General features: G+C 35.7%; 2 protein-coding genes across 2 annotated transcripts in view; one reads left to right on the forward strand and one right to left on the reverse strand.

The window, feature by feature from the left end:
- Nucleotides 1–2982: 2982 nt before the first annotated feature.
- On the reverse strand, nucleotides 2983–16646 carry LOC121380385 (ORM1-like protein 3). The gene is made up of 4 exons (XM_041509174.1): nucleotides 16571–16646; nucleotides 10473–10680; nucleotides 9192–9343; nucleotides 2983–7147 (listed from the first exon to the last, which is right to left on the reverse strand). Exons 2-4 carry the CDS (start codon nucleotides 10644–10646, stop codon nucleotides 7012–7014), a joined length of 462 nt encoding a protein of 153 aa, XP_041365108.1. The 5' UTR covers nucleotides 10647–10680; nucleotides 16571–16646; the 3' UTR covers nucleotides 2983–7011.
- Nucleotides 16647–19324: 2678 nt separating this feature from the next.
- LOC121381704 (PMS1 protein homolog 1-like) overlaps nucleotides 19325–24903 on the forward strand; it is a 39339-nt gene continuing 33760 nt past the window's right edge. Inside the window, exons 1-3 of the mRNA XM_041511049.1 lie at nucleotides 19325–19474; nucleotides 22969–23128; nucleotides 24175–24300. Of these exons, the coding sequence (XP_041366983.1) occupies nucleotides 19325–19474; nucleotides 22969–23128; nucleotides 24175–24300 (436 nt within the window). The remainder of the gene's footprint in view (nucleotides 19475–22968; nucleotides 23129–24174; nucleotides 24301–24903) is intronic.

Genomic DNA, 24903 nt, shown 5'->3' on the forward strand with positions numbered 1-24903 from the left:
GGCACTTCAGGTTCGGGGGGCCCCTCAACACAGAAATTAAATTACATGACAAATTAAAAAAGTAACTAATTTTATAATTATTACATTTTTTAATAAAGGAATTCCTTAGTCTGGGGGCCCCTCTGGCAGGGGGTCCCGGGGCAATTGCCCCCTATTTTGCTATGGTCTATTTATTGTCCTGTTGTATTTTATATGCATTTTAACTGCCAGCCATCTACAGATAATAAGATGCCATATTGATACAACAGTAAGATATATTGTAATGTGTCGGGGTAATTTATTGTGATGTGTCTTGCATTATGATTCTGGTATTAATTATTCAGCATCAAAAAGCCAATAAATGTACACATATACTTACAAATAAAAAAGTAAAAAAATAGTAGCCAACTTTTGCCAATTTTCATACCTATGTAAAAAATATTAAACGTGACTCATATTTTGTATGTCTGACGCCATATAACTGTAAATAAAATGTGTTGAGTGCGTCGTTAAATAAAACATTTCCTTCCTTCCTTCCTTGTACTTATACAAGTAGTAAACTGCTTTTAAAAAAATACAATTATTCATATAAAACTGTGATATATAAGCTTCTCTTTTTTTGCATTGATTTGGAAATATACATCTTTTTGCAAGTTATAATTTTATAATTTATGTGTTTTGTTTCAATATTGCTGATTAAAGTTTGACAATGAAATGTTTTTTTGTTGCAGTGCATTTTCATGCCTAGATGTCTTTAGATATACACCGTTTATTAATTTAATCAGCTTATATTTATTCATGTTTAACATGGCTTAACAAGTCGGTCCAGCTTTCTGCTTGACGGGTACATAATAAAAACAAAACAGATCATGAATGCCCCATCTATAGTCTGTCCCATGGGGAACACCTTTTTTCATGCTACGGAATTTACTACAAGTTGTTTACTTCTGTGCCGATTGTTTTCTAAATTGGACACATAAATATTGCGGGGTTTTTTAATTTCCAAAACACTTTTTCTCGTTATTTCTCGTTAGACAAATTAAAACTGAAATTATTTACAAAAAAATGTTTGTAGGAGGATGGGACGTACTATAGGTAGGTACATGTGTAGGGTTTGAAATATTTTGCAATTAGACACTGCATTTCATGTACTTTGACAAATTTCAAACAGTTTTTTTGTAATGTTTCAATTTTTTTTTTTAAATGTATCCATTAATTTCCAAGATTTTAGGGTACATAGTTTTACCCTTCGTACCCTCTGTCAGAAAGCCCCGATGGTGTAGAATATATGATGGCAGCAGATTTGCTCTCTACATTGTATCTTGACGAAGAGTGAAAATAAGCAGACTGAATCTAAGACTAACCAACTATTATTTACTATGGAGTGTTGAGTGTATGTATGTTGTGGCATAAGTCTCAGTCTGTATGTCAGTTTCTCTCTATACCAAATGTAAACATATATAGATTGAAGGTTAGAATGACAAATTCTGCATAAAGCAGTCAATTGGGCATTTGGCAAAATAGTGGTCTATAGGACAGCCGCACCCGAGGAGATACTTTATTGGAGATTTCATCCTTTTTATACTGCCACTCAAGCTAGTTTACTAAATCAAAACAAGCATACACCCATGAAAATCTTCCTAAAGTCATTACAAACTTTCATCCTTCAACAAGTTACAATATAGTGAGAAGAGTTTGCAACTTTAATAGAGATTTTAGTGTAAAATCTATCACCCCAAGAACCTGTACCTGGGTGTGGGGGCGACAGCTCGGCAGTAGTGTGCTCACCATTAGGCTATTATCCCTTTTTAGTCTGGTTGAACAAAAGCAGTTCTACATGTACGTATGTAATATCCTGTTTATAGGATGGTGTAGATTAAAGATGCCAATGAAAAAGAGATGAAAAAGAGAGATGGAGAGGAAAAATAGAGAGTAGCCCATGGGAAATGTGGCTGTAAATTTCCTCTCTCATTATCTATGTGGTCCATAACCTTATGTCCAATGCCACATAATAGTATACAAATATGTTGAGTGTCATTACATAAACATTTCTCTTTTTTTGCAATCCAGTAGCTACATACAAGTCTTAATCCAAATGGGGGGGTGGGATTTAACTGTTGGTCGAGTGCTCCCTCGAGGTGCTTTTGTTGTAGGATCAAACCATCTCTGTGGATCTATTCAACTGATTGGGTTCTTCTCATTCCAACCACTGCACAACATCTGGTCAAAGGCTGTGGTTTGTGTTTTCCTGTCTGTGGGAAAGTGCATATAAAAGATAAAATGTAGTGGATGTCCTCCGATGACGTGTCAGAATTGCAACATGTTTGACATTCAATAGCCGATGATCAATTAAACAATGTGCTCTAGTGGTGTTAAACAAAGCACACTTTTTAATGCAAATGGCTTCAGTAACCACTGCACAGATTAGAAACATATCTTGAAGTGTGCAATAGTTGCCAATAATTATATATTTAAAGTTTTAGTTTGACGACATCACTATAGCACACTGATCTATCAATCATCGGCTATTGGACGTCAAATATTTGGTAATATTAAGTCTTAGAGAGGAAACCCACTACATTTTTCCATTGGTAGCATGGGAGATCTATTAATCATCGGCTACTGAATGTCAAACATTTGGTAATACTGAAAACCTTAGAGAGGAAACCTACATTTTTCCATTAGTAGCAAGGGATCTTTTATATGCACAGTTATATAATAAACATAATGCACCATCCCACAGACAGGATAGCACATTCCATGACCTTTGATATATGGGTCCACTGACGGGGATTGATTTCAGACTGACTGCTTACCTAAGACTAAATAAAAATGAGTACATTCTCAGGGCTAGCTCTGCCACTCGCCAAATTTCCTAAATTTAGGAAACATTGATAAAACAGAAAAATTTCATGTAATAATTTTATTCATTTTTTAGATAATTTAGTTAAATATTTTACTCACCCAGAGGTAGCCCTGATTACATCATAAATAACACTTTGGTTAGCTTTCACCATTTATTCACCCTGTACATTATACATTTCTAACAGCCATATCAGTATCAACAAGTTCAGTTACCAACTCATTCCTTCTCCATAAACATATTGAAATTTTAAATATTGTTCTAATTTGGTTCAGCTGTTTGATCTAGTACCAGGTTTTCTGGTCACTGAATGTGTGTAGTTTAAAAAAACTAAACAAACAACATTATGGCTTAGATAAATAATACTCTGGACTACTTCAGGTACAGGTACTTCTATAGAAACATTTTTGGATGTGCTAAAATAATATTAAAAAAATTAATAAAATCAAAATTACATTTCATCCAGGATTTTGTTTTTCAATAACTTAAAGGCAGTGATGGGAGTTTGACAAAGAATGTCTTGAGATGGGCCAAATAAGGTTTACACCAACCAAATTTCATGATTTTCAAGAAATTTTCCATTTCCTAAAAGAGTTTTTAATAAAACAAATTTGTGATTGTCAGTAATATTGCTGTAACAGTGTTTTGATGATAACTGCTAATCTCTTCTCATGTCATTTTAAATGTGGGACACACATTATTAACCAATTTTCTTTTCCATAATCGAACATAAAATTTCAAGACATTCCAGGATTTCCATCACCTGTACAAAACTTGCTCAGTTATCTAAAAAGACATGGACCATCCTCAAACAGAACTTTTAGAAAATAATATCACATGCAACAAACTCAAAATGGCAATTTCACATATTTTTCTTCTGCTAATAAAATCTCGGTTTGAAATTCTGAATTCTCAATCACTAAATAAAATGTCTAAAGTATCAACAAACTTTTGCTTTATTTATCAAAAGTACAAACTTTTGATACAATGGCCCATCAGAGAAATTTATATTAATAATAATTCCACAAACTGATTCAATGTGATGTAACATTCAGGATTAATCTAAATCTTACATATATAAATAATAATAATAATAATAATAAAAATCAAAATGTTTCATTAATATATTTTTATTTTCTGAAACAAGTATCGAGATGAACCATGATAGCTGAAACTATAAACCAAGTTTCATTGATCTAGGACTTATAATTTATGATAAATGGTCCAAAGGGCAAAAATGTTAAGAGCTAAACATTTTGATGTCATAATTGATGTAAAAAATATGTGTGACTTTGTCAAGGTGAGATAAACAACAATGTCAATAATTTAAATCTAAATTTTTCTTTAAAATACAACTGTCTGAGTTTGGGTGAAACAGATTTATTGTAGAATATTTGGTAATTCTTGGTAAACCAGTGTATATCACACAGCACTGCATGCTGAGAACTAACTACATGTATAAATGTTGTTGCATTGAGACCCTCAATGCATAAACATCTCTAATAATCTAATAAAGTCTCTAATAATCTAATAAACTGACCAGTGTTTGAAAGGAATGAAAATACATATATTTGGATGAAGGATAAATCATCATTCATGCCTCAAAACAAACCTGCAAAAAAACCTGTGCGACACACCGTACTTATCATTTAGTGTATACTGCTATAGGTGATATCAAAACAGTCGACTCACATGAAACATTCAATCTGGAGTGTAACAAAGATGCATAAAGAGATCATAATATAAGAGTATACAGTTGAACCACCTATAAACGACACCTTGCAAAACGTGTGCCTAAGGGACATGGAGCAGATTGAGTTATTTTTAAGGTGGCGAGGAAGTGCAACATTGTAAAAGGGCACCTTCAGTATTCAAAAGTACATGAACATGTAATACATACATGTATATGGCAATCTTCCCTAGAAACCCAAAGCCAACCAGGATATAACCCATCCTTGCAGTGACGTAGCATGGGCTGGGCCACAGGGGTGGTTGTCCTGGGCACAAAATTCTGGACTGGTGGAAGGGACTCTGGGAGCACTAATGGTCCACTGATTAGAGGTCGCAATACTTGCCTTGCCCCTGGCACTGGCAACCCACTCTACACCAGTGTCCTCGACATATAAATTCATTGTATTCATCTTCAGCAGCTATACATTGAATTTTTCTGGACTCTTCAGGACTTGAAAGAGAAAATAAACTATGTCCTGCTGTTGTTATTTTTCAATAGCAGGTCAAAAGAACAATGTCTATCTTGAAAAAATGACACTCCGGCTGTTTTGGTGATTTTAGCAGGCGAGTTTCTATTTTACATGCTAAAATATTAACTGCTTGTCGCAGCCTGCTATTTAGTCCTGCACTTCAAAACTCGGGGGTTGTGTCTGGATCTGTGCCTGGCACACTTTGTATAAAACAATGTCTACAATGAACACATGGCATTCTTTTCAGAAATACAGATAAATTGTGGGTATCCATGAAAACCACCATTTTTAGATTTTGCTTGGATGATGCTAATAGACTGGTTCAGCGGCATAAAATCTCATGCAAAATCTACATGAATATATGTACAATTCTAGAGGCTTATCACTTTTAAAATATACAAGACAATAATACTAACACAAAAAAGGTAGCTCAATTTATTCATAATTGTACAATACATATAACACACTTCCAGTATTGTTTGCATTGTGTGTATTAAAAAAAAAATCTAGCCAAACCTGTAGCATTGTGAGAAAATGTGCTAGCTTAAACACGCCACCAGATCAAGACCATTTCTGTTATAGGCTCGATTAAAACGGCTTATTGCTTAAACAGTTAAGTACTTTTATAAGCATTTAAGGTCATGGCAAGTCTTTCCCAGCATTAACTTTAGCTAATAACATAACAATCTTTTCTCTCTTAGATATAAACAGATTTTAAATAACCATCCATTTCAGTCATTGCACAGTTGACTTTTAACAGTTGACTCTACTGCCTAATAATTACTAAGTGGGTATCTGTTGATTTCTACAAAATTAGAACACACGTTTGTAGTTTTTTCGTTCTTTTTGTGTCCTACAGCAATGCTTCTCGCATGTCTGATGGTTTTACCATCAGCTAATTACTCAAGCCAAAGCTACTGTTGTTAGCCTAAATTCCACCTTGACCCTGGTGCACAGCATCATTAACTTCAAGGATCATTTAACTGTCAAAATTTTGATCAGCAAAACTTATTAGCAACTACTATTTAACATTTTATACTCATGTAGCAATCTCTGATACCTGACTAGTGAATCAACAAAATGCAGGACTAGCTCTGTAACTCACCAAATTCACCAATTGCGAAGTTTAAACAGAACTGGTGAATTTTATTCAGATTTGGTCAAATAATTTTACCTAATAATTGATATATTTTTGGAAAAATAATGGTGGATTTCTTCCATTTTTGAAGTTTAATAAATAATTTGGTGGAGCTCACCTGGAAATTATCTCTATAATCCACCAAGACAATCCAATATTTCATTGGATTCCTGGAAGACTGTACAAGAATACTACAACCGAATTACTTTGGTATCCAATATTTAAAACAACTGTTTGTATTTTTTACCCAACATTGCACACATACTGGTACACACACGAAATAAAAACAATGTTCCTTGAAGACTTTAATAACCATATTGTTAAGTACAATGTGTGATGTGATTAGTCAGTGATGTCATTATGCAAAAGTTTAATCTGTTTTAGCAGATGATGCCTAGGAGTATCTGTGCCAAGGCAGAGGTGGATCTCAGGCAGGTAGCACTGGCTTGTGGCTGTGTGTCAGAGGTAGCTGTTTTATAGTCTCCATGTGTGTATTTGCTGGCTCTAACTTTCCAAACTTTAAACAATTTTGAAATATTTTCTTTTTCAAAAATGCCATCAGATATCCTTACCAAGTGAAATTTATCTAATTCATTGTATAATAATACGTCTCGTCACTATTTGCTAGTGGGAACATATTTGTAACTCATCTGACAAATTCCACACAATTGAGACTGTAAACCTTGCCCCAAGTAAGAGTACAAATAAAAACACATATTAACAGATGTTTGGAGCTTTCATCCACCAAAAAAAAAAAAAGCCCACCAAAAAGCAGAAAAGCAAAACAAGGAAGCTAAAATCACCCCATCTTCTGAGAAGTTGAAAATGTTTCAGTATTTATTGATGCCAAACAATCGTACTCCGTGCAGCTGTGGAAGTTTTGGAATGAGGCTCAGTGACAGAAACACAAAGTTCACCAGAAAATGCACTTTGTCATATCTTGTGTAAAAGCTTGCCAGAAAAAACCTGAAATGTGAACATTATACATTAACAAGTTACACGATATCTTGTAAAAATAAAGTTTGTTTTGTTTAACGACACCACTAAAGCACACTGATTAATAATCATTGGCTATTGGATGTCAAACATTTGGTAATTTTGACAGTCATAGATGAAACCTGCTACATGTTTTCATTAGTAGCAAGGAATCTTTATGTGCACCATCCCACAGACAGGATAGCACATACCATGGCCTTTGATATACCAGTCATGATGCACTGGCTGGAACGAGAAATAGCCCACTGCACCCACCCAATGGGGATTGATCCCAAACCGACTAAGCGAGCACTTTACCACGTCCTGCCCCCAATATCTTTTTAAGTCTTCATTACTGACATTAGAAATATCATCAGAAATTATCTACAGAACTAAGTTTTGACATAACCCAACAGATCTGCAATAGGTATATGCAAAAAGCTAAAATATCTTACTTGAGTTAACACAGGGCTCAAACTGTCCATTGCAAAATTAGCCAACTGATAACGTAAAAAAAAAACCCAAGAGGCTACAAGATTTAGTCTTTGGTTAATAAATTATTCCTTAAATTAACCACATTTAAATGTTTCTTAAGGAAATACTCTACATATCTGTAAATTGGCTAAACTAGTGATGTGCAGTTATGACATTTGGCACCATTTTCGACAAAAGGGTACAGTTTTAATTTCAAATTCAGTTTTTATTGACATTTAAATGAAATTTGGTTTGGCAGCAAAAAAACTGTGCAAAGCTGAAAAAGAACAGTTTATAGAACAATCATGTTCCAGGCTTGTGGGTCTATTAAAAAAACACCCCAAAAACCAGTCAGCCAGGTTAGAAAACATAAAAATACATTAGCCTACTAGCTTGAGATTCTTTCCCTAAAATGTTTTGATATTTGTTTTTCCATATATAAAATAAACTATTTGTCAGCATGGTTTTATTTTGTAACTAAAGCAAAAAAGCAGTGGAAATAAGCCCCAAAACATAGTTCAAAACAAACTCACTCGGAATACCTTGGCTGAAGTGTGAATACAAATCAAATGACCGAGTTGTTTCAATATTGGAAGTCCTCGTGTAATGTCACACAATACGATAAGAATGACCAGCATCATAGTAATTGTGTTCGTTTGTAATCTGGATTAACTTTATCAAACAATTTTTCTTAATTCTCATTTTGATACAAAGAAAACATTTTCCAATCACAGTGTTAACTATCTTTTGTGATAGTGAAAAACCCACTGGAAATACCTTACAGATACAAATAATAAAGTAAGGGTACAAATCAAGGGTTCAAATATACATGCATAAGAAAACACCATGTGGATGTGGTAAAATAAACATTACTTTCACAGACAAATGGGTTTTCCGAACTCTGCCTTGTTTTCACCAAGTTAATATGGCGACGAGTTTGCTTTGCTAACAACACCATGTGACATTCAAAACATGTACCAAATTCGCAGATCAATATCACAAAACACAAAAATATGAGTTGTTCGGCAGGTTATTGCCTCGCCTAGGAAGTTTTTTCCCCCCATTTTGGATGAGCTTGGCTAAAAATAGCAAATTTGAAAAACTATAAGTACATTTTTTTTCTATCTGCATGGCTACGTTTTTCCTTTTTTGACGGTTAACGGCACATCACTAGGATAAAGCAAAAATACTTCCAGTGTGACCAGTGTAATAATGTAGGATTCGAATCATGCTACTGCATTTTAAAAAAATCCAAAAAACTGGGTGAGGTAAAACTACATGTAGACTTGCTTGAGCACAGGGTGAACAAAACTATCATTGTCGCAATGTTCAGAGGACTAACATTTTATAAGTTGATGGAAAGTAAATTCAAACATGACTGATGAACACAGGATGCCAGGAGAGCAAAAAGGGGAAAATGCTTTTACAGTGAATCTCCCGAAAACCAGGCACTCAGTAAGCCAAAATTCTGGTCATTTTGCATGCTCTTTTAAAGTATCAGTAAGGAACAGAACCTGTCTGAACCAAATTTGTTTGTTTTTTAACATAGAAGGGTACTCACAATACAATTGGTACAAGGGTAAGGAATTTTTTCGTAGCTGTGAACTGTTTGCCACAGTCAATCTGCTCCCACTGGGTCTGCATGCGATCAGCACCCTGGTCAGGGGTCTCCCATGGAGTTCCCTTGGTAATGTGCAGCATTACAAACATACACTGAAAGACAGAGAAATCATGTAACTCATCCAGCAAGACAAATTAGGGCACAAAGGCAAGCTGGAGGGCACTTTTCCTTCAAAACAGGGGCACCAAATTAATGCAACTTATTTTCTATCAAGTTTCTGAGACAAAAATTATTTCACCTTGGTCTTGGACTCTAATGTTTATTTTTGATACAGATATATGCTATAATAATGTATTTTACAAGATTAGTAACATGTAGCATATATGCCACATTTCCCGTAAATGCCCAATGTAGCAGATATGCTACATTATTAAAATTATATATATATATATACAAATCTATGAAAATTCAAAAATCAACATGGAATTGTTCAATGTACACTAACACCTGTAAGTTGAATGAATATGATAATTTTTTTATTTACTTTAAATACTTGGACACTAGAGGGTTAAAATAAATGAATGCATGAAATATGCGGGCACGGCACAAGACTACTTCATCCTTCCTGCAACGCCTTTAGGACTGCCACTCTCTCAGGACTGGCTTGACAGAATGAAGCTTGTTCGTGACTGCAACTTCCAAATCATCTTGCCAAGTCGAAAAGATATATTAGTAAATATGATATTTAAAATCACTAATGTGCAAGTCACAAAGAATATATTTATAAATGTCGTCAACTTAAACTGCTGTAAATAACATTATTTGTATGAGCATTTTAGCACGTTATATTTTACATCCTGATATAACTGACCTGTCACTTCATGTGTTAACAAGAAGTCCGATTTTGCTAGATGTGATTTTTCATGTTACATTTTGTGTCATTTCTAAATAATAAAATGCTGGGGTTTTAAGAAAAAAATATTCTGAAGTGCACAGTGGCAAACCAGGTAAGGCAGAGAGGCATTTTTCTTGCCGTCGACACCGTAAGATTTTATGGGCATAACGGTAAGTAAGGAGGGCATCAATGGCAATTGCTGTCGGTGCCATGGTGAAATTCGAACCCTCAACAGACCCTGAAACAAAACATACCATGGTTTAAATTAAGGGTTATATACAATAACATAGTGTTACTGGTAGGTGGGGGTCAGGGAGATGTCTAATTTTGACCAAAATAGTGTTACGTAATAAAATACATCATCAATATGATTATTATGTACATACAATATCATGGATCACATTGGTCAGTGTCCAGGCCACGGCCATACTGAAGAACGGAACACTCAGAATTAGGAGATGTGACACGAATATGATGAGTATGTACGTCAGCCATATTCCCTTGCTGTTGAGGTAAGAATGTGTCGGGTTGCTGTCTCCATGTGCTACTGCAACGTTCATCGTTGTCAACTACTGCCCATAACACATACACACACTGAAAAATACAAAACATTAGATAATGAACAACTATAATTTTGTGTCTTTGGAATTCCTGTCAGTGACACACATACATCACACAAACATTTATAAATAGCATTTACGTCATAACATTTAACAAACATTTTGCTTAGAAAAAGATTCAACGTTGGTATTTTAGTATTTTAAAAGTATGTACATCCAATTAAAAAGTGAGCAGTAGTGTAAATAGGCTTTTGGAGAATCCTCTAAATTTCCAACATGTTAATGCTGGTTTTACTGCCACAAATAGATTTGGTTAGACAATCCAATTTTGCGTTATATATGCAGAGTGAATTAGAATAATGGTTTTTAGTAACAACCGATTTTTAGAGGTAACAGATTGTTTAACCCTTATTACTAGTTAGCCAGTCATTTCACCATGGGTCAATTTTCACTGTAAACCGCATGGTTTCACCACTCTATAGGGTAGTTTCATCCACAAGTAGGGCCATTTCATCCTAGTATTTATTATTTGTGCGTTATTCATGGATTTTTAGAGTTCACTTATTGCTAGATTCGTTTTTCATGTATTGTCACATCCGCTGACCTCGAGTCGGCTCGTGTTTTTATCATTCTGTGGCAATTCTTAAAGGGACTGTCCTTTGATTTGTGACCCACTCATCAAACTACCCAAGCAGTTTAATTATGCATAGCTTTTGCATGTGTAAATAAAGTTTTACTTCAAGTATGATATTCATTAACCCAAGATATGTAATAAAATGTGTACTTTCCATAATATATATTGTGTGGAACACCTATCTAGAAATAAGATAGTAGGCCCTACAGTGCTCAAACTTAACGAGAGCACCAACAGCAACTACTGTCAGTCAGGAGCTTCACTGATGTCAGTTTTTTGATGACGGATACAAATTATTGCCATCAGTTGAAGGGACTATTTTAGGTATTTATATTTGTTGCAAAAGTTACCAATTTAAAATTGTTGCATGCAGGCTAAAAATGCTGCATGTTGCATGCCGTCTGTATTTTAAGTAAACAAAAACATTTCAAAACTCTTAATCGAGCTGTGTCCTCAAATTAATTAACTTTTTGGGCAAAACAACTCAGTATAGGATTTTGGACTCATGATCATGGACAAATCAGAGTATGAGCTAAACAATGTGGGGTGTGAACTGGTTTCCGGGCAAAATGACATGGATAAATTTTTAGGAATAAGAAAGAAAGAAAGAAGTGTTTTATTTAATGACGCACTGAACACATTTTATTTATGGTTATATGGCGTCAGACATATGGTTAAGGACCACACAGATTTGTTTTAGAGGAAACCAGCTGTCGCCACATAGGCTATTCTTTTACAACAGGCAGCAAGGGATCTTTTATTTGCGCTTCCCACAGGCAGGATAGCACAAACCATGGCCTTTGTTGAACCAGTTATGGATCACTGGTCGGTGCAAGTGGTTTACACCTACCCATTGAGCCTTGCGGAGCACTCACTCAGGGTTTGGAGTCGGTATCTGGATTAAAAATTCCATGCCTCGACTGGGATCCGAACCCAGTACCTACCAGCCTGTAGACCGATGGCCTGCCACGACACCACTGAGGCTGGTATGTTTTTTTTAGGAATAAAGTCCTTTACAGTAAGGCAATATAAGTATTTGAAAGATTGAATGCCATATGGTTCACAGAAAAAAATACCCATTTCTGAATTGTTTTGTTTAATGACACCAATAAATGGTGCACTTAAAAAAAAAAACCCAGGACAGCACATATAACAGCCTTTGATATACCAGCTGTGAGGCACTGGTTGGAATGGGTAAAACCCAGAGAATGGGTGCATCATGGGGATTAAATTCTATGATCAAAGTACCTCAGGGCTCGAACAAGGAAGTAAAATATGGCCAGCTGTTATTTAAAGAAATTGCAGGCCAAAAGAAGTATGTCCTGCTAAGAAAAAATATGGCCTGCTGGAAATAAACCAGCATAGGATGAAGGGAGGGTTTGGGATAGTATCTGGAAAATAAGCTCCCGAGATATATTTTAGGCCAAAAAAAAGAAGAAGTTTGTTTCAGGTAACATGGCCAAAAAAAGTAGGGTAGGTAGGTAGGATTTTTTTTTTTTTTTTTTTTAGTTCAAAGAAAGGTTACCCTACCTTAAATGTGTTTGCCAGAGAAAACTCAGTCTCAAGATGAAAGACATGAAGGCAAGCTGTCTGAAAAATCTTAGTTTACTCTGCAGCCAGAGAGAAATAAAAACAATCTCACTGTCAATGTCAGTTTTAAGTTTCACATGCCATTTTCAAAAGACAGGAAAACCAAAAAAGTTCAAACTATTCCTTTCACCAATAAAAGTCAGTAGATGACTGCACAGAAACTTCACAGATTTGTCCAGTTTTGTCAGAGGATGACTGCACAAATTTGTCTAAGTTGGTCAATAGATGTTTGCACAAAAAGTTCACAGATTTATCCAGTCAGTAGATGACTGCACAAAACCTTCACAGATTTGTCCATCTTGTATTGGAAATAACAAAACAATACTAATTTTGTGGCAATTTACAAATCAATCGGCTTAGAAATGAATAACTTGTAGTAAATTTCATAGTAATAAAAAAGGCGTTCCTAGCCCGAGTACTCTGACTGTAAGAGAGCTATAAGGACATTTGGACATAAATAATGAGAGCGTGTTTATGTTCAAATGTCCGTCTAGCTCTCTTACAGTCAGAGTACTCGGGCTAAGGCGTTCCCTGTGGGACGGACTTATAGTTTTAATGTTTATTAGCCTATTGAACAGACCCATGCTAAAATCACCCAAATTAATTTATTCCCAATTAACTGAAACACTGAAATAAATGTGAACTATTTAATGTTTGTGGTTAATCTTGAATATTCCGTTTATTTAATTATTACCCATGCTCAGCAGTTGATAGGCCTATCTACATCACTGGCGTAGGAAGCAGGGAAGGGGGTACTTTGTAGCAGCATCGTTGGTTTATATATTAATTTTATACGTGTGTATACCCACCCACCCCACTTTTTGGTATCTTCCTACAGGCTACACCCGTGTATATTAAGAAATTCTGGGTACTAGGCCTAAGCAGTAGCCAACAACGAAAATTGTACCACGTCTTCTTCAAATGACCTTCACCTTTGCATGCGGGAAAAAACGCGATGACTTTTGGAAAATAAACCTACAATGTATGAGATGACTGGAGTTACGATAATACGATATATTTTCCTCTATAGGCCTACAGTATTTAGCAGTTTGTAATAAAAGCCGTTTAATCTCCACACACGTTACCGTACTGTCATGCGATCTCGTGTGTCACCAATTACTGTGGTACCTAATAAGAGCATGTGTTATTAATAGTGTTCTACACTCGGTTTTATAACTTACTCTTCTTTGGCTAGTGGACAAACAAAATTTACTAGCCAAGCTTAAAATGTTACTCGCCACAGTGCGACACTACTCATTTCGTATCATTTATGAATGTATTGTAAGTATCTGGATTGTTTTCGCCAAATTACTAAAATCAACGATGAGATCCGAATTGTACCGACAATTAATACGGAATTCACAGTGATCAATCGGACAACTTCGTAAATAGTGAAATGTTCTGACTGCACAATGATGTCAACAAATTTCATTTGTTTTCGCTGCTAGGCAAATAATTTAATACTTAGATGTTTTTGGAGTCAGTCGCCAGATGACGATGATAATAAATACAATCAGTCACCACGCCAACATTTTGGTCGCAACGTAGAACACTGGTTAATGATTCCAATTTCAAACAAATTAGTTATGCTCATATCCATTCAACGTCCAGGCATGTCTAGTCTGGGTCCAGTCTCTAACAACGCCAGTGATTGGGTCCAGGGCACGGCGTAAGAAGGTGCCAAAAAGTGGGGTGGGGGTGTATAAAAACCATCGCTGCTGCCCCCCCCCCCCCCACGCACACACACCCCTCAACCTCCATTTAACACACACACTGACGTGTAAGAGTTATCCTACTTGAGTACTTCTGTCGTCTGCTTTGTCGATCCGCGACCACAACTTCTCTGTGCGCTTCACCCCACCCCACCCCAGCAGAAAAAAAAAAGTTCAGGGTCGGTGGCAAAATTTAGGGTCGGTCGGGTGACCGGAAACAAACAATTTTTTTTTTTTTTGGCCTTAGAGCATTATAATATTAAAATATAAAATTCACAAGCCAAGTAGTCATAATAGCTGTTGATGCATGGTATTGTGGTCTATTAGAATGCCAATACCTCTGACTTCAGCACTCAAAAGTTTCTGTTAGGGTTACTTCACCCTTAGTCCAGTCCAGCTTGGATGTCCTAACAGAAGCCAAAGCTCCTGATGGCATAGCTCTCTGGGTCACTGAGACATACAAGCCCCCTCACCACATCAAAGAATGGACTATGAAGGGGACTAGCCAAGTAACAGATGAGATAATCATACATACATCAGTCTCTTCACAAATTTCTTGTGATTTTTTGGGGGGTAGTTTTAGCAGGTGAGTTTGTAGATTTAAAAAATGGACTGCTTATCGTAGGCTACTATTTTGAGCCCTATCAGTGCTCTACTCCGTTGTCACCTGAATCATGTGAAGTTGATTGAAGTACTGGATATATGGGCATGGGAAAGTCAATGCTTTGATAGTGAAGATCATAATATCAGGGATTTACCGGACGCACAAAACTTGCGTATAGGACGTACTAAAACTTAACTGGACCCACAAAAATAGAGATACTGCGTCCCGTGGGACGCATAAAATATCTGACATTTTCAGTAACCCTGTCCACTATTAAAGATCGATCACTCTGTGTAACACACTATTTCTTTTCTACCTATAAACTGCTTATTCAAATGGGGATTCCCCATCTCGAAAACTAAAAGTTTTAATCTCTGGGAACACTGCGTCTTTATCCTTTGCTGCGCTTAATCGTGTAAAGTTGGTAATTTCCGGAAAGAGATCGCGGATTTGCGATCATTCGGAACTTCTCGTCAACAGGCCGAACACAATCGGAAATTCCCGGGCGAATAAAACACATTGGTTAAATGTTCTGATTTGCATTAACAAACAAGTAGCACGATTCATAAACAATGCATGGTATTGTGAGTGTCATTTAGCTTGCAGGAAATGTTCAAATAATTATACAGATCAAAGTGAAATGTTGATTTTGAAAGAATAAACAATAAATACCGACATTGATTTCCCGAAAGGAAATACAACAACACAGCTTGTTAAATTTACTTTAATGAAACATATATAGTAATAGTATACACGTGATTTGTTGTCTGCAGCTCTCTGTCATTTGTGTGGTTTTGGGACCCTTTGTTTTCAGGTTGGGACCCCCAGAAAAGAAAGAGGTGAGTCCAAGGCACCCCCATTTCAGAAAAACAAGGTAAATCCCTGTAATATAAAACAAATTAAGTGAATAGCCAAACATGGTCTTTACCATTTAGGAAATATAATATCATGTTGCTTATTTTGAAACTCTTAATATGATTAAATATCATGAGTCATAACCCATCATCCCATACCCATGGCATGGAATTTTTTTTTTTTTAAATATGCTGGTAGGCTTTCTGAATCAAACAAATATTCTAAGAATGGTGGTGGACCGACCGTTGAATAATAGCCAAAAATAGACACTGAAAAAATGGATTCGAACATGTAGCATCCTGTTTTTATTTACGAACACCGACCCCGACCAAATCATGGCAGATGACTGAGAACCATTCGAAATCGGAAATGTTACACTGGTAATTTTTACAGATTTACTCGGTCTCACACCCTAGTTTTGTCAAACAAAATTAACAAACATCATGCAAAGAAAACAATAATCTAATAGATGATAAATAATAAATAAATATATGCAAATTTAAACATGATAACGACAAAAACACCTTACACAAAGTTAATAACAAACAACTTTGATCTCAACCAGAAGTGATTATTTGCGCATGCGTTGGTCTTTTATCTCATGATGTTATTTCCTACCCATTACCCAAAGCATCTTTGATCTTCTTGAGACGATCAAAGTTAGTTTGTTTTGTTTAACGACACCACTAGAGCACACCGATTTGTTAATAATCGGCTATTGGATGTCAAACATTTGATATGTTTGGCTCCATGTTTCCATTAATAACAAGGGATCTTTTATGTGCACCATACCACAGACAGGGTATAACAGATACCACGGCCTTTGATGAACGAAAAATAGCGCCATAGGCCCACCGACGGGGATCGATCCCAGACCGACCGCGCTCCAGGTGAGCCCTTTACTGGGGTACATCCCGCCCCTCAAGAGAAAATACATTTATAAAAAAAAAAAATTTCTAAATATACCTCTTATTAAAAAAAAAAAAAATTAATAATTAAAATTAAACATTAAGAATGCATGACCAGACATGCACACTAACGCTAAAAGATAAAACTTCGGAGTTACGCGTTAGAAATAGCATAATGTTTTGCTAATAATTTTAATGTACCTTGAAAAAATTATTTATTTTATTTCATTTCATTTCATTTCATTTCATTTCATTTCATTTCATTTCATTTCATTTCATTTCATTTCATTTCATTTATTTATTTATTTATTTATTTATTTATTTATTTATTTATTTATTTATTTTTATAATTATAAAAAAAATTTACTACCTTCTTTTAGGCTTGTTACAACCCTATGAAATATTTACTTTAAAATTCTTACCGTACTTCAATACGGTATACTATAACTATTATTTATGACACAAAAGTCGGTTTTGTCACGGAAAGTCTTCCCCCATATAAAGACTTTGGAATTTTTAAAGCGGCGTTCCCTGGAATATTTTTATTATTTAAGCATATAGAACAGAAAATCCAATTACGTTTGATGCATATATGACGCCGCATTTCGCATTGGTTTCACTACGCTGGCTTATCCAGGTCAAAAACAAAGCCATTATTTTGAAAGTGGGACACTTTTGACGGGCTTGTACCGATCTCGGTTTTCATTGGCTTATCACAAGTATAGCATTCCCCAACAAGAGATCACGTGAGATGTCGCAATTTTTTAACAAATTTAACTGTCTTGATTGAGGGGTCGTCTTATATCTGCAAAACATATTCATATCCATAGAGGTATGGTACAACGCCTTTCCAGGGGTCGGTGGGTGGGGGATTTGCCTTGAAATTTTGACAGTGGCCAGCTGTTGGCATACGCGTTACATGTAAGAGGGTGTTACGTAACGCTCTAGGGGTAGAGAAAGAGGGTATACTGTGTTCGATTTACGTAACATTTTTCAAGACTATATGTTATTTTTATTCATTACTTAGACCTAAAAAGGTGTTTTTTGGAAATGCGCGGTCAGTCTAGGATCGATCCCCATCGGCGGATATATAAAAGACCATGCCATGATATGTGATATCCTGTCTGTGGGATTGTACATATAAACGATCCCTTGCTAAAAAAAAATGTAGCGGGTTTCCAAGGCGCGTATGCAGGGATTTCAGCTGGGTTGGGGTTATAGACTGTGTTGAGCGAAGTTTATATGGGGCCATGCTCCCCCAAAAAAATACATTTCAATTTTTTTTAAGCTTGGGCAAGTAAGGGTTTCGACCTCCAATACCCTCACCATGCACATGCACCCGATTCCTCTCTAAGATTATGTCAAAATTACCAACTGTTAGACATCCAACAGCAGATGGAAGGAAGGATAGGATATGTTTTATTTAACGACTCACTCAACACATTTTATTTACGGTTGTATGGGGTCGGATGATTATTAAATCAATATGCTTTATCTTTGATGTCGTTAAACAACCCCCCCCACCCCCCTAACTTTACCCTTTCCAAACGAAATAATATTTATTTGAATTTATCGATTTTAACACGTCAAATTATGAAGTGAAAACGTTCATTGGCTACTTTAGTATATTTTATTTTAAAAATATATACATGATTAATGTGTTACTAGTGTAGTAGTGTTGGTATAACGTGCTCCTACTGGCAGTAGCTAGTGGGAATTTCCCTATTAGCTCAGTTGGTAGAGCACTGGACTCTCGTGTTGAGAGTCTGTGGTTCGAATTCCTTCAGTGAAGGTTGAGATTTTTATCTGTTACACTAGTATACAAACTAAACTTTGGAAGTTCTACTAACACTTTATTAAGTTTATAAAATATCGATTCTGAAATAGGAAGGTACGATTGTCGATAATACGTTGTCAAGATCAAACCGGTTTTAACTAAAGACTAGTACCGTATTATCAACCGAACGTTCTTCGTACAGCGCAAGATTTCTCTTTCAATTTTTTTAGACGAACCCTACAATTTGAAATCGGCAAACACACGTGCTAACTGAAACTGACAACAGGCTGTCGTTTGTGCATTGCCGAGCTATGGCGGCACAGGCGACGAATCAAGCGTATACGTTTGACGATATCCGTTCATAGCGAATACACACGACTTTTTTAAAAGTGCATTTGAGCTTGTATTTCACATTTGTACATGATGTTATAATATGGTAACCAGATAATGTAACTTTAATAATACTCTTATTGCTATTTTTAAAAGATAAGCAAAGACCTATTTTTAGAAGTCGAGTTTGAAGGGTCTCTATTAAATAGGCGGAATGTAATATAAAGCATGTACAACATTTGCTTCCGTAAACATAAGAAAAGACAACATGGCGGGAACTCATGTTTTGTCAGCTCTACCACCAAATACAGTTAGACTGATTGGAAGTACACAAGTGATCACTTCTGTCTATAGCGTGATAAAAGAACTAATTGAGAATTCATTAGATGCCGAATGTACTAATGTTGACATTAAACTGGTATGAATGTAGAACTACACGTAGAATAGAGGTCAACTTGAAAGTTTGTTTTTTATTGTAAATATTGTAAAGCGGGTTTTTGGTATATTTACACTCAAAAAACTTTTTCCCAAAGAAAAAACGTCAGTAAAGCAATACCTATTGTTCGAAACACACATGTTAATTGTGATTGGAACTTTATAAACTCTAAAATCTGTTCTGTCCCGGTTTTGTGAGGTTTTTTGATTGGGAAATGTTTTTTTTTATTGTAAATATTGTAAAGCGGGTTTTTGGTATATTTACACTCAAAAAACTTTTTCCCAAAGAAAAAACGCCAGTAAAGCAATACCTATTGTTCGAAAGACACCTGTTAATTGTGATTTGAGCTTCATAAACTCTAAAATCTGTTCTGTCCCACATTTGTGAGGTTTTTTGATTGGGAAATGTTTTTTTTTTATTGTAAATATTGTAAAGCGGAGTTTTGGTATATTTACACTCAAAAAACCTTTTCCCAAAGAAAAAACGACTCTAAAGCAATAGCTATTGTTCGAAACACACCTGTTAGTTGTGATTGGAGCTTCATAAACTCTAAAATCTGTTCTGTCCCGCATTTGTGAGGTTTTTTGATTGGGAAATCCCGAAAGCTTTTTGCTATATTTACACTCAAAAAACCTCCCAAAGAAAAAACGTCACTAAAGCAATAGCTATGTTCTGTTCATTATTTCATATAGTACAATCCCGAAAGCTGCTCATCCAATACGTGTCTTGGGGGTATTTTGGGAGTAAATAGTCGGACCCTAAAATCAGTCCTGTTCCGCATTTTACAAACAAGGCGGAAACGGACGTATGCATATGTTTAGGACTGACAACAATATTTGTGCTTCATATAAATTGTAAATCATATAATATTGATAAACTGTCAATAAAGTATATAAAAAACCTTTATTGGATACGATTTTGGCAGAATTATGGTTTTTGTGAGGTTTTTTGATTGCGAAAAGGTTTTTTGATTGTAAATATGCCAAAAACCGGGTTTTTGGCATATTTCGGGTGACCCTCATATGGCATACCTTATACCACCATTTAATTGCAGTGCAAAACATGTTCAGTGTCAGAATATATTCTGTAAAAAAAAATACAACACTATCGAGAAGGTCATGTGACTTATTTTTATGGAGTGCTATTCCATGACTGTGACAAGGGGCGGGACGGGGACCAGACAACTCTGCCCCGAGGACAACTCGGCCTCGGGGCCGAGTTATTAGACTGATAGACGGGGTATGCTGTGACACATTATATGCGTGTTAACTATATGGTCACCATTAAGAATGACAATTGTGCATGTCGTACGTGATATCATTTGCTTGCTCTTTGTGCCGAAGTGGAATCTGAGTCAGAAATTGGAAGGAGTAAAATACTTCATACTACAACAACAAGTCAGGAGGCTATATCCGCGAGTGTTGTTACTACGATAAAGTACGATAAAGAACTTTTGCATGTTTTTTCTGGGATCAACTCCAATATTTAGGTCACCGACTGTAGAACAAAAACAAATTATTCGAACAACGCTTCAAAGATAAATGGAACAGCAATTTATCAATCCGACATGACACTTCGTTTCGGGACGTTTAGGTTAAGGTGGGACTAACAAAAACACATTCTTTTATTTCAGTGAGAATACTTTAATTTAAAAAACAACACTTGTCCAACAATAGACAAGATTGTCCCTGTACTCCGGGCCGAGTTGTCTCGCGGTGAGCCGGGTTGTCTCAGAACTCTGGGCCGAGTTGTCTCGACGTGGGCCGAGTTGTCTGGCATTCGGGCGGGACGTACCCAGTGGTAAAGTGTTTGATTGATGCGTGGTCAGTCTAGGATCGATCTCCGTCGGTGGACCCATTGGGCTATTTCTCGTTCCAGCCAGTGCTCCACAACTGGTGTAACAAAGGCCATGGTATGTGTTATCCTGTCTGGGATGGTGCATATAAAGGATCCCTTGCTGCTAATCGAAAAACCTATTGGCAAAATTCTTTATTTGTGCAATTAAACCAATTACCTTCAAGATTATTACATTACTAAGCATTGTATTAACACAATTGGTAACCTTAAGAAGTATGGGCAAGTGGAAAAATATATGGGGCAAGTAAATATCCGATTGGCACTTGCCCTGTGGCAAGTAATTTTTGTGAAAATTTTCGAATCCCTGCTTGCCCCAGAATAGACTCACCTGAGTAGGAGTATGGGAAATGTTTGGCATCCTTCCATAAAAAAACCCTCTTCAAGCATAACCCTTTGTGAGCACAGCCACTAACTTTCTTAGAGAAATATGCCCATGACAGGGCCTGAGTACATGATAATCTTTATGTATGTAGAGGATGACAGAAAAACTTATCCTTACAGGAGAATTAACCACAGATAATAGGAAATAGATATTGGTGTGAGTTGCTAGGGGACGAGTTGGTTTTATGGTGAATTAACAGTTCCTTGGGGGGCAAAATTGGCATGAAATAGTAGAAAACTAAATCAGTTAATGGAAATCTATTATTAAATGTTACATAAAATACTTATAATAACACTTTTTCTTCTTCTACTATATGCAAGTTGAAAGTAATCAATTGGGTAACTTGCCAGTTATACAAATATAATTTACAAACATTTGGTTGCCTAGGTAGAAAGTCACTTTAACTGACTTATGGTTACCTAAATATTTTACATATTGCCCCCAGGTACTTTGCAGAAAATTATGCACGGGGGTATCGATAATCTATATTGGTGAATGAAGTTTTTAGGGTGGGGATTGGATCATGCAGCCCCAGAAAAAAGAAAAGAAAAAAAAGAGGAAATGTATTTTGAACAGTGGTCTTTTGACCTGGAAACTCTTTCCCTGCACATGTACCTTTGGACATACAATAATACATGTAACATTTCCTAGTGAGATGCATGAATCTAAATATCTTGAACAGTGTTCGAAATAAGTACTTGTCCATTTGTCCTGACAAGTGAAAATCTACTCGGACAAGCAAAATGTACCTCAATAGTTGTCCAGTGGTCAAGAATTATTTTTCAATGCAGTTTCATTTGGAGCACTCAAAAATGTAGTTCTTGTACTTAAATAAAACATAACATTTATTAGGACAAGTGAAAATATTGGTGGACAAGTAGATTTCTAGACTTATTTGTCCATTGGATTAGTGAAAAATTCAGCTTATTTCTATCACAGTTGAACCATATGGTAGTGTTTGGCATCTTGGAATTTCACTAATTATACCTTTAACACTTTATCAGTATGTGTGTTCTTTATATGCACATGAAAACAAACCCAAAGCATATTTACCTCAAATTTTTTATTAAATAAACTGTAGGATCAATTACCATTTATGAATTAAAAAAAATTGATCATCACATTCACACTGGCAGGACCCAGCTGATCAAGTTTCAATTTTAATTGATCTTTGGTAAATAATACTTGTATCTGTAAATACTTAATCCGCTTAATACGGTTTATTTTTCATATTCAGGAAAACTATGGGCTTGACAGAATTGAAGTACGGGACAATGGAAAGGGCATCTGTATTAGTGACATTCCATTTGTTGCCAGGCGACATTACACTTCCAAAATAACGTCACACACTGATCTCGAAAGGCTAACGTCTTACGGGTTTAGAGGAGAAGCACTCGGTGAGAGCGTACACCAACACACGTTTGTAATCACGTGACAGTTGTAGAGATCATTCTTTGGTTAATAAACAATTACTGTTGTAAGGCCATTTTATAAATATATTATAAAGTTAAGGTTTGTTTTGTTTAATGACATCACTTTAGCACATTGATTTATTAATTGTTGGATGTCAAACATTTGGTAATTCTGACATAGCTTTAGAGGAAACCTGCTACATTTTTCCATTAGTAGCAAGGGATCTTTTATAAGCACCATCACACAGACAGGATATCACATACCACGGCCTTTGATATACCAGTGGTGCATGGTAGACTGGCTGGAATGAGAAATAGCTCAGTGGGCCTACTGAAGGGGATTGATCCTAGACTGTTGACACATCAAGCGAGTGCTTTACCACTGGGCTACGTCTCGCCCCATAACTACATGTATACATAGTTAGACTCATCTATTTATTGTGCATGCAGAATGTATTGAATCATCAGTGATGGTTTTTAGGCCTCTAATTTTATTCTAATTAATTAAAACCTGCTAACCCTAGTTTCTGAGTTGGATGTATGTCCCTTTTTCATTTTATGAAAAATGTCGTACATGTAATGAATTTTAAACTGCTATAGCTACAAACACCAAGATGACCAGAAACATGTTTGGGGTGGGGTGGGGGAGGGAGGAAAAGTGAGTGTGAAACATTCTACTTAGATTATTCCTGCCAGAAATAAGCCTTCAATACTTCAGGGGAACTGATACCACTGACAGTCATATTTCAGTTAATTGCTACAAATTATTTGCCAATTATGAATTTTAAAAACAATTGGCCAATTTTATTTTAATTAGCGAAATTATTTCATATAATTATTCATATTTTGTTTGAAAATAACTGTAGATTTCTGCCATTTTTGAAGTTTAATAAATAATTTGGTGAACTGTTCAACTTACATATATGTAGAGTTACATGCAACCATAATATTAATTTGCCGAGACAGTCTGTCAAAATAACATTTTTTTTTTTATTGCCATTAGTAAATGATGTTTTTCTTTATGCTTTCAGCTTCTCTTTGTTCTGTTGCTGATGTTTCCATAACAACCAAAACAGAGACTGATGACATCAGCATGACCTACACCGTAACGAGCAACGGAGAAATTTTAGATGGAAAACCATCACATCTTGGAAATGGTTAATGATTTATTCATGCATTTTATTATTCCATAAATTACATGATTATTATACATGCATAACTGTTCATGCAAAGATGTGTACCAAATGTGCATTATTGATCACTCGCTCTCTGCAAAAAAAAAGCCCCAACCGCTAACAAAACAACAGTAAGAAGATTGCATGTGTACTGTAGATCCTGAAATTAATGTGATCATAATATTAATGCAAAAAATGTGAGTTTGAGTTATTCGCATTAACAATATTACACATTTATTTCTGTTTTGTATGTGTGTCCCACGTTATTAAAACATTAAAAAAATCTAATATATTTATAAACAGAAGTGGAAAATAATTCATTGTAGGTGAGACAGACTAATTGTCGAATAGTCCAGCAAGTTATGTGTCACACGCTATTAAAACAAACCAAGATTAAAATTCTAATACATTTATAAAACAACTCATTGAAGATGCCTGTAACTTGGATTTAATCAAAAGGTACACAGATGTGTGGGGTTAGAAAAGTTAATATTTCAAAGGAAGGCGACTCACATTAATTTCATGTCGCATTTTAGTCTGCCCACCGTCACATTAATTTTGGGACACGTTAATTTCAGGATCTAC

The sequence above is a fragment of the Gigantopelta aegis genome, chromosome 9 (assembly GCF_016097555.1).
Source record: "Gigantopelta aegis isolate Gae_Host chromosome 9, Gae_host_genome, whole genome shotgun sequence".
NCBI classification, from domain to species: Eukaryota; Metazoa; Mollusca; class Gastropoda; order Neomphalida; family Peltospiridae; genus Gigantopelta; species Gigantopelta aegis.